The following is an 11,649-nucleotide window of genomic DNA, read 5'->3' as shown; positions in this document are numbered from 1 at the left end:
AGACTACATAAAGAGTTCTGCAACTCAATAAAAAAAGACAGCTCAGTAGAAAATGGGTAGAAAACATGAACAAGCATTTCACAGCAGAGACAATGTGAATGTTGAATATACATAGGAAAAGAATCTCAATTTCATCAGCATTTAAGGAAATGCACATTGAGATATCAATGAGATACCATCTTACTATCCAATACTACCACACATTGACAAAAATATAGGCTCCTTTACGCTGCTGCTCAGAACATATACCAATACTTTGGAAAGTCATTTGAGATTATCATTCACAATACTCTAGATATATATTTTGTAACCCTAGTTTTATACCCTGGAGAAAATTGAAAACCACCTGAATATTCATCAATGAGGTAAGATAAACTACGGTACATATTATGGAGCTGTTTAGAAAGGATAGGACAGTATTATATCCACTAAGATGGAATGTTCTGTAAAATATAAAAATAGAAATATATTTAATACATATGTATAAAATACGTGTATAGATATGTAAAATGTATTTCGTAAAATATAAAAGCAAACTACCAAAAAAAAATACCCCTACATATAAATGTAAAAATTGCTAAAACACAAATATCAATAAAAAAATGACAAATAATCATAATAAAATATTACAACCTTATACGGCTCCAGAGTCCTGAAAAGACAAACCCGCCTCCGACAGCTGAGAAAGGAAACCCCCCGCTGCACCTGCTCCTGGGACCTGTCCTGTCCTCAGTGGGTCCCGAGCGCCCCCTGGTGGCCCCACACGCCCCTGCAGGGAGGTTTGCGTCTGGGCTCGCACTGACCTCCCCTCACTGTGTCTCTAGCACAGTAATACACGGCCGTGTCCTCGGTTTTCAGGCTGCTCATTTGCAGGTACAGTGTGTTCTTTGAATCATCCCTTGAGATGGTGAATCTGCCTTTCACAGACGCGGCGTATTCTGTCTTGTAACTGTTAGCTTTGTTTTTAATAAGGCCAACCCACTCCAGCCCCTTCCCTGGAGCCTGGCGGACCCAGTGCATGTAGTAGCTACTGAAGGTGAATCCAGAGGCTGCACAGGAGAGTCTCAGGGACCCCTCAGGCTGGACCAAGCCTCCCCCAGACTCCACCAGCTGCACCTCACACTGGACACCTGCGAACACAGAGACACCCTGGTCAGAAACTGCCACACAAATCCACTGTTTCTCTCACTCATGTCCCCTCACACTCAACATCTCTAGTTCTCCATAAATTACCTTTTAAAATAGCAGCAAGGAAAACCCAGCTCAGGACAAACTCCTTGGTGAGTCTTCTGTGTTTGGCGCTGATCACCAAATGAAAACACCTGAGAATTCGGGGGCTGGGCTCTGCTCTCAGAGCTGCAGGGTCGGGGCTGGGTGGGTGGTTTTCATCAGCAGAGGAAGGACCCTATTTGCATGTCTCCTACTATATAGCAAGCTCTGGGATGGGACGCCTGAGGAGAGGGAAGTGTCCAGAGCGGATGAGAGTGTCCTGGAAAACATGGGCGCTAATCCTATCTCTCAGGAAAGTATAAATTCAGATTATGTGACTGTGCCTTGATAATCATTTAACAATCATCATCTTATTTTACTTTTACATATTTGCAGAATATATTAATTGAAGTGTCGGTGTTACACTTTAAAGAAGATAAATTATGTACAGAACAGAGCAGTTGTGCAATGTGTCCAATATCACACAACTGGACAGGGTTAGCCCTATTATCTGTGTCTGTGCCTCTAAACACTGGAGGAGACTGCTCCCCTGAGACAACTCCAGGGCGATGTGGGACATGCTTAGTGAGGTTTTCAGGATGTCCTGCCTGTCATAACAACTTTATGTGATTTTGCTTCTCTAACTTTTGAGGTGGGGCCTGGTGGTTTTATCATGGTAGTGGATTTATAATTAATGGTTAGCACCATCCCCTTGCTATGATAGTAAATGAGTTTGCATGAGCTTTGGTTGTTTAACAGTGTGGAGCAGCTCCACGCTCACTCTTTCTTTGCTCTTACTCACACCATATAAAGTGGCTGCTCCCCTTTTGCCTTTCACTGTCATTGTAAATTTCCTGGGGCCTCTCCAGAAGCTGAATAGATTTATCATCAGGCTTCCTGTACAGCCGGCAGAATCATGAGTACATTAAACCTATTTTCTATATGAATTACTCAGTTTCAGGTATTTCTTTCTAGCAATGTGAGAACACACAAGTCAACTGGACATCTCCCTCATTTCACCAGGGTCCCCTGCAGCCTGCAACACCCCAGCTAAGGAGGGGGATGGTCCAATCTCCATCACTGACACCATCGAGGTGCTGCCTCAGGCCCAGATGGTTTGTGATGGATGTCAGTTTACTAATGTTGAGTTCTGGGAGTATAATGCCCTCCTCCCCCATGCCTCAGAGATGAAGAAGCATCCTGTGATCAACTCTCTTTACTTCTGTCTGAGTGCATTTCTAAGTGTCAGCAATTCCGCAGTGGTGGAATCCCACTTTGTGGTGTGCTTCCTTATTTCAGGTGGGGAAACGTCTTCGGGGGTTAGTCTCTGCTGGTGCAGTTGGCCCATTTTTACCTTGGTGGTAACCAGCAGATGTGTAGAGAGGACAGGAACTCCTATGGACTTACCCCAATCTTCATCCTCTTCCCCGTAGAGCTCTTCATGGGAACTGGGTCTTAGGGTCTCATGACAATTTAGTCATCGTAGCCCTAACTAATTCACGTATGGTCAGAAATCCTTCAAATGTGCTGCTCAACAAGCCGCGGTCCCCAAATCTCCATTCAGCTTCCACAGGCAGGACAGAAAGGTCTCTGATTAGTCTGAACTGGTCTGGCATGTTTTTCTAGGAGTAGCTCTTCTTATGACTGACACACTGTAGCCTACACAGTGAGCTCTGTCTCAGTGGCTGCTCAGAGTGGAGTCAGGAGGAACCAACCACCTGAAAATGCAACAGCTTGGGCATCAGACTTTCACTTTGCAAGATGCACGTACTGAAGTGCTTCTTCCAGAACTTTTGGTATTTTGGTAGGATCCCCATACTCACGCACTGGGCCCCGTCCATCATGGATAGCAGCTGTTGGGCCCTACATAGAAATTAACAGCCTGCACAGGGTTTCTGCAGGGGTCTCCTCTTTTCAGATTCCATTCTCTGGGTGATCATGTGATATTTTTGACATTTTTCCAGGTTCACTGGGTGTCAGGCCAGACCAATATTGACTCCTATAGAACTAGCATCATGTACAACAGGCCAAGGAAATAAACCCAGATCAGTGAACACGACATAGAGTTTACTGAGGACTTTCCTACAGTGTGGCTCAGGAACAGCAGGCTGGACAAGAAAACTACAACCATTTGACACAAAGCATGCAGCTTATGTTGTAATTTTTACTTAACACCCTCCACCTAGCAAATTCCATTTAACCCAAAACAAAGAGCCTCAATCACCTGTAAATCCTGTGTTCCATGGGATATGCCAGGGATTTGGATGTTATTCATAGATAAAAAATGAGTCTCTGGTACTCCACTCCTCGATTCCTTAGCGTGAAACTTGAAACGTACATTTCCTTTTTCTTTTCTGATTATTCTGGCTAGGACTTTCAGTAATACGTCGAATAGGAGTGGTGAAAGTGTGCATTCTTGTTCACGTTCTTCAGGAATATTTTGCAACTTTTCTCATTCTGTATGATGTTGTTTTGCTGTATGTGGCTTTTTTTCCAGTTAAAGTCATTCATTTATTCACTTCCAAGTCCAGCATATTGAATAAATCGGTTTCAGAGGATTTTACAAAATTGAAGAAGATCCCTGTTCTATTGATTTCTTTAAGAATTTTGTTGGTTTTGTATGTGGCTTTTATGATTTTGAGGTAGGTTTCTCTGATGCTAAATTTGTTGAGGAATTTTTCACGAAGGGATGTTGCATTTTATTGAATGACTTTTTTTGCATCCATTGATACAGTCTTATGTTTTTTGTTTTTAATTGTGTTATATGTTGAATCATATTTATTGATGTGTCTATTTGAGACAAGCTTTGCATTCCTGGAATAAAACCCAGTTGGTCAGGATGTATTATCTTTTTATTGTGCTGTTGTTTTCAGTTAGGGACATTTCCCTGTAGCTTTTTGTTTTTGTAGTTGTATCCTTGCCTGATTTTGGTATCAGGTGATACGAGTTTTTTAGCCCAAGCCGGGAAAGAATCTCTTCTCTTTAATCTTTTGGAATATTTCCAGTAAGAATGGTACATCTGGTAAAATTAGACCTTGAATTTATCTGGTTCTGGGCTTTTGGGGTTGGGAGATTTTCAATTTCTGATTCAAGCTTATTACTCTTATTGGTCTATTGAGGATTTCTTTTCCTTCCTGGTTCAATTTGGGGAGGTTGAATATTTCCAGAAACTTACTGATTTCCTCTAGATTTTCTAGCTTGTGACCATAGAGATATTCAGTATGTTTTGACAATCTTTGGTATTTCTGTGGAGTCAGTTGTAATACCAGCTCTATCGTTTCTGCTTGTGCTTACTAGAATCTTCTTTTTTTTTTTGGTTGACCTCGTTAGTGCTCTATCAATTGTGTTCATCTTTTAAAATAATCACATTTTGTTTTGTTGATTCCTTATGTTTTGCTTTTTCGTTTCAATCTTTTTCAATTCTGCTATGATCTTTATTTATTTTCTTCTTCTAGCTCTGTGGTTGGTTTGCTCTAATTTATCTAGTTCCTTGAAGTAAATCAATAGATTGCTAGTTTGCAATCTTTCTGTTTTTTAGTAGACATTTACAACTATAAGCTTCTCTCTTAGTGTTGCTCTTGCTGTATCTCAGGGGGTTTGGTATGCTGTGTCTTCATTTTTCTTTGTATTTTTAAAAATTAGTATCTTAATTTTATTGGTGAGCCAATGATTGGTCAAAATTGTGATGTTAATTGCTTCATATTTTTATAGTTTCAACAGTTTTTTTTGGCAATTGATTTTTAGATTTATTCTATTACTATGCAATAAAGAACTAACATCTAGAATCTAACCAGAATGCAAACAACTCAGCAACAACAACAAATAAATAAATTACACCATTAAAATGTGGGCAAAAGACATCAATAGACATTTTGTGAAGAAGATATTCAAATGGCCAAAAAGCACATGGAAATAAAAAGCTGAACAACACTAATAATCAGATAAATGAAAACAGCTTTACATCAGTCAAAGTGCCTATTATTATGAAGTCAAAAAATTATAGATATGGATGAGAATTCAGAGAAAACACATTTACATACTATTGTTGATAATGTAAATTTGTGCAGCCTATGCACTAATGTGCCCCACATAATTATTTAAAACTGTACCCCACATAATTATTTAAAAGGTTAAAAAGGAAAAAAATTGTAAAGGCTTCTCAACTAAAAATAGATCTATTCAAACAGCAATCCCACTCCATGATATGTACCCCAGAAAATAAATCGTGTCAAAAAATGCCTGCACTCACATGTTCATTGCACCACTATTTACAATAACAAAGATATAGAGTTAACCTAAGTGTCTAGTAATGGATAATTGGATAAGGAGAATGTGGAGTATATACATGATGAAAAATAATGTCATCATAAAAAGCATGAAATTGTATCTCTGACAGCAATACGGATGGAACTGGAGGTCATTGTCTTAAGTCTAACAACTCATAAACAGAAAGCCAAATATGTCTTTTTCTCACTTATCAGTAGCAGCTAAATAATGGGTACACACAGGCACAGAGAGTAAAATAATAGACATGAGAGGCTCATAAGACTTGAGAATGAGATCGATAATCACTTAATGGTTCCAAGGTACTATATCTGGTGAGCTTACTTTAAAAACTCAGACTTCATCACTATGAAATATATTTATGTAACAAAAATGTACCCCACATAATTATTAAAACTGAAAAGGCAAAAAACATACACAAAATGGGATATTTCAAAAAGATGAAGGAGGCAACTTGAAGAAGCTGCCAATTTCCAAAGAGCTAGAAAAATTGGAATAATATAATAAATAACATGGAATTAGATTTTGACTAAAGTATTACATATTTATAAAAACATACTGTTATTAATAAATGAATAAATAAAATATATGAGAGAAGAAGAATGTTTATCTAAAAGAGTATAACTATACAAAATTTTGTTGATATTTCTTCATTCAAAGAGTGGGAGTTTAACCTGCATCTGTGGATTATGGCATCAGCTTTGGCACATGAGAAAAATTCTTGCTCCCTTTAAACTTCAGAAATTTTAGATATAATACCAAAACATGATAGAAAAAGTAGAGAATTTCACGGGGTCAACATTTTGTTAAATTATGTGTAAAACACTCTTATGTAGTAGTGTAGAGACAAGTCTCAGAGCCAGTAATTCTTTGCCAAGGCCAATGCAGAGAAGAGTATTCCTAGGTTGTCTTCCTAGTTTTTTGTAGTTTGAAGTCTTAGTTAAAGCTATAATCCATTTTGAGTTAATTTTCCTTTTCATATGGTGATAGTTAGGAGTCAAGTTCCCGTCTTCTGCACATGGCCAGCAGGTTATCCCAGCACCATTTATTGACTGGGTTGTCCTTTCCCCATTGCTGTTTATTTTTTTCAGTGTTGTCAAAAAACAGATGGTTGTACATGTGCAGCTTTATTTCTGAGTTTTCTATTCTATTTCATGGGTCTATGTGTTTATTCTCGTACCAGTAGCAAACAGTTTTTGTTAGTGTGGCTTTATAGTAGAGTTTAAAGTCAAATAATGTGATGTCTCTGGCACTGCTCTTTTGGCTGAGGATTACTTTGGCTGTTTTGGTTCTTTTTTGGTTACATAAAAATTTTAGAATACTTTTCTTATATTTCTTGAAGAATAAAACCGGTATTTTGATAGTAATAACATTGAATCTGTAAAAACTGAAGGATAATATTGCCATTTTTGCATATTATTTCTTTCATACCATGAACATGGAATTTTTTTTTCAATTTATTTGTTTCCTCTCTGATTTCTCTCTGCAGTATTTTGTAGTTCTTCTTGTAAAGATCTTTCACCTCCTTGGTTAGCTTTATTCCTAGGTATTTCTTTTTTTTTTGTAGATGTTGTAAGTGGGATTGTGTCATTTATTTTTCTCTCTGGATGTCGTTGGTGTACAAAAAAACTACTGATTTTTGTATATTTTTTCTGTATCCTGAAACAATACTAAAGTTGTTTGTCAATTCTAGGATTCTTTGGCAGAGTCTACAGAACTTTCTATGCATAGGATCCTATCAACAGCAAAAAGAGACATTTTGAATTCTAATTTACTTCTGTGGATGCCTTTTATTTCTTTCTCTTGTCTGATTTCTGTGGCTAGAACATCCAATAAAATGTTGAATAGGAGTGGCGAGAGTGGGTATACTTGTTTTGTTCCAGTTATGAAGGGGAATATTTTGAGCTTTCGTTGATTCAGTATGATGTTAGCTGTGGGTTTGTCACACGTGGCTCTTATTTTAAGGTAAGTTTCTTTGAGGTCTAGTCTGTTGAGGGTTTTTATCATGAAGAATGTTGAATCCTATCAAAAGTTTCTCTGGATCGATTGAGATAATCATATAGTTTTTGCTTTAGATTCTGCTTATGTGGTGCATCACCTTTATTGATTTGTGTATGTTAAAGTAGCCTTGCATGAAAGGAGTAAAATCTACTTGATCATAATGTAATAACTTTTTAATGTGCTGCTATATTCAATTTGCTAGTATTTTCTTGAACATTTTTAGGTCTATCATCAGGAATACTGGTTTAAAATTTCCCGCTTTTGTGTCTCTGCCAGATTTTGGTGTAAAAACTGGGCATACATATGCAGAAAAAAATGAGACTTTATTTCATATCATATACAAAATCACCTAAAATACACTCAAGGCTTGAATATAATATGAAATCTAAAATTGTAAACTCATAGAAGAAAATAGAGAAAAAAGAAGCTTCCTGGAATTGATCTGGAAAATGATTTATTTGGATTTGATACCAAAATCACAGAAAAATATATTATGTGGAACTATGTATCTGACAAATGGATCTACATAAATGTGTAAAGAACCCATACAATAGCAAAAAATAACCTGATTTTTAAGATGGCAAAACTGTACATAGACATTGTATTCAAGGGAAGACGTATGCATACCCAGCAGGACATGGAAAGGTGCTCCACATTGCTATTTATCAGGGGAATCCAACTCAAAACCACGATGAGATATCACCTCACATTAGTTACCATGACTATTATCATAAAGACAAAAGATAAAATGCTGACAGTTGGCTGCTGAAAAGGGAATTATTCAGTGGAGTGGTAGTAGAAGTTATTTTATAAATTGAAAGTAAAACTATTATGTGATCTGGTGATCCCACTTCTGGCTGTGTATTCAAAGGAAATAAAATCAGTAAGTAAAAAATATGTTTATTACAAGATTATTCACAATGGTCTAGAATTTTTTAAAGTTAATGACCATAGGCAAATGGGTGTATAAAGGAAATGTATATACATACAATGGAATATTACATGACCTGTAACAATGATGAAATTATAACATTTCCAACAACTTGGATGGGCCTGGAGGACATAATACCGAGTGGAATAAGCCAGACACAGAAAGACAAATGCTGCATTATCTCATTTACATGTGGAATCTAAAATATTCAAATTCTTAGAAGCAGAGAGTAGGAAAGTAGTTTCCAGGGCTGGGAGGAGGGGAAGCAGAGTGATGCTTGTCAAGGGCATAAAGTTTCAGTTGTGCAGGTTGGATGGGTTCTGGAGGTCTAATGTAAAGCGATGGGACTATAGTTATCAACACTGTATTGCAAACTTGATCTCTGGAAAAGGGACAGATCTCAGGTGTTCTCATCGGACACATACATAATAAATTAAAGGAGGAAAATGGTAACTGTGAGGTAATAGATATGCTGTCTCCTTGGTCATAGTGAAAATTTTACAGTTTATACCAAAACATCAACTGGTGCACCTTAAATATATGCAGTTTTATTGTCAATTATAGTTCCATAAAGCTGAATGAATTAAGCTTAGTTTTATGATGAAGAAATGTATATTTCCACATTTTCTCAATAAAAATGAGAAAAGATAAATAGAAAAAAATATTTATAGCAGCTTTGCTTATGATGTTAATAAACCGGAAACAAATTCAAAGTGCATTGACAGGAAAATGGGTCAACTTATTGTCATTTATTGCTAAATGGACTGACTCAAGTATAAAATTTCTCTCTCGCTGTCTCTCTCTGTTTCTCTCTCTTTCTCCATATATATCAAAACTTTGAGATTTTATATCAGAGGCAGTCTGTTAAGTGAATAAATGTCAAGATACAGATTCAATTTTACATATGAAATAACCTAAATAAACGTCAAACATAAAAAAGTAGCACTTTACCAGAAAAGGGGTCTATAATGGTTGAGTCCATTTATGTGAAGCTCCAAACATGAACAATGAATCTACAGTGGCAGAAATCAAAACATTGTGCTAAATGTGGGAGCTGACTGGAAGCACAGAGAAGGCCACTTGTGTTGGAGGATGGGCCTCCTCTTCATCCCACCTTGGCTGTTGGAGACAAGTGTGTTTATATTTGCCAGAAATCCTCTAATGGTACATTGCAGATCTATGCACTATTCCTTATATAGAAATTACATCTCATAAAAGTGGAAAATTAAAAATATTGTATAAGAACTAGTTTAAAAATCAGTAAATAATGCAAATAATAATAAAATCATACTGAAAATGTGAACAATATAATATGAATTAATAAAATATACTCAACAATACCTGCTAGTATTAAATCCCAGAAATCAGAAAGATAAGGGTGACATCCAATTATAATAACTTAATAGACATGCATTTCACAGAGAAAACAAACTGGTCAAAAAGATGTGGAACATGTATTTTGTTATTATCAAAAGTTGTTAAATAATTGAGATAATATTTTAACCTATCTTATTAGTATTAATTACAAATATCATGTGTAAAATAATAACTAGGAACACCCTTTAGGGAAATAAGGTATTTGAGAGCACAAGTACGAAGTTAAATATAGTCTCAATGTTTTTCCAGCTATTACTGCTGAAATTTCTAATTGTGCCCTGGATTTCTAACAAAATGAAGACCCATGTGGTCCTGAGGAGATGCCCTAATCCAAGGAGAGGGAGGCTTCAGGTCGTGTGGACTCAACACAGGGCGCCTGCTTCTGTCCTTCATGGAGCTCCTCTCAGAAGCCTGCATGAGGCAGGCATGTGGATGGGTTTCTCAGGACAATCCAATCAGACATGGTCAGGGAAAAAAAGATTATGACCTAGGATGGATTAAATAATTGTTTTGAAAAATGATAAATTATGGTTGTATATATATATGAGGTACAAATCAATGTTGTGATATATTAATACAATATGGAATAATTAAATATAACTAATTAGCATATTCATCACCTCAAAATATTTTCATTTTTTGCATCAAGGCCATTTGAAATTTATCTTAGCTATTTTGAAATGACCAATATACAGTGTTTAAGTAAAGAAATAGATATTAATTAATATCAATATAAAATTTTTGAAATCAATTATGGATTATTCCAATAATTTATATTTAGTTCTCAATAAGTTTGACTGTTTAGGACATATTTTTAAAATTACTTTATTATAATGTTAAATATAAATGACTACACATTTATGCACAGGTTTGTGGTATTTAGACCTATGTCTACAGGTGTAAATTTATGTTCCCATAGCTATGTAGTTGTTGATAGCAAGATATGTTAATAAAACTCTGGAAGAATAACTGCAAATAATTAGGAATAATTATTCCTTGAAAGTATATATTTTTTTAAAAAAACACTACATACAATGTTCAAAATTATTAAAACTTAAATACAAATGATAATACATATAAATAACAGTATAAAAATGTAACAACCCATAAGACTCCAAAGTTCTGAAAACACAAACCTGACTTCTCCAGTTGAGGAGAAAGAAAACCTCCCCCTGGCACCTGCTCCTGGGAACGGTCCCGTCCTCAGTGGGTCCCGAGCGCCCCCTGGTGGCCCCGCGCGCCCCTGCAGGGAGGTTTGCGTCTGGGCTCACACTGACCTCCCCTCACTGTGTCTCTAGCACAGTAATACACGGCCGTGTCCTCGGTTTTCAGGCTGTTCATTTGCAGATACACCGGGTTCTTTGAATCATCTCTTGAGATGGTGAATCAGCCTTTCACCGACGCAGTGTATTCTGTTAGATTTGCTTCTAATACGTCCAACCCACTCCAGTCCTTTCCCAGAAGCCTGGCGGACCCAGTGCATAGCAGAACCACTGAAGGTGAATCCAGAGGCTGCACAGGAGAGTCTCAGGGACCCGCCAGGCTGGACCAGGCCTCCCTCAGACTCCATCAGCTGCACCTCACACTGGACACCTGCAAACACAGAGTGTTTGGTCAGAAACTGCCACACATACTCACTGTTTCTCTCACTCATATCCACCACTCACACTCAATATCTCTAGTTTTCCATGAATCCCCTTTTAAAATAGCAACAAGGAAAACCCAGCTCAGCCCAAACTCCGTGGTGAGTCTCCTGTATTCAGTGCCGATCACCAATGGAGAGAGCTGGGAATCCCAAGGTTGGGTCTCCTCTCCCAGAGCTACAGGGTCAGGGCTGGGCTGCTTTT

General features: G+C 37.1%; 1 protein-coding gene across 1 annotated transcript; it reads right to left on the bottom strand.

Annotated features, from left to right (window-relative positions):
* Nucleotides 1-729: 729 nt before the first annotated feature.
* Nucleotides 730-11,456, bottom strand: LOC108519975 (uncharacterized). Its single transcript, XM_017859265.1, has 3 exons — nt 11,237-11,456; nt 1,234-1,356; nt 730-1,130 (listed from the first exon to the last, which is right to left on the bottom strand). Exons 1-3 carry the CDS (start codon nt 11,454-11,456, stop codon nt 730-732), a joined length of 744 nt encoding a protein of 247 aa, XP_017714754.1.
* Between the last annotated feature and the right edge of the window lie 193 nt (nt 11,457-11,649).

The sequence above is a fragment of the Rhinopithecus bieti genome, unplaced genomic scaffold, assembly GCF_001698545.2.
Source record: "Rhinopithecus bieti isolate Rb0 unplaced genomic scaffold, ASM169854v2 scaffold_50706, whole genome shotgun sequence".
NCBI lineage: Eukaryota > Metazoa > Chordata > Mammalia > Primates > Cercopithecidae > Rhinopithecus > Rhinopithecus bieti.
The sequence above is the reverse complement of the archived record's forward strand: the minus strand, read 5'-3'. Positions and strand labels throughout refer to the sequence as shown.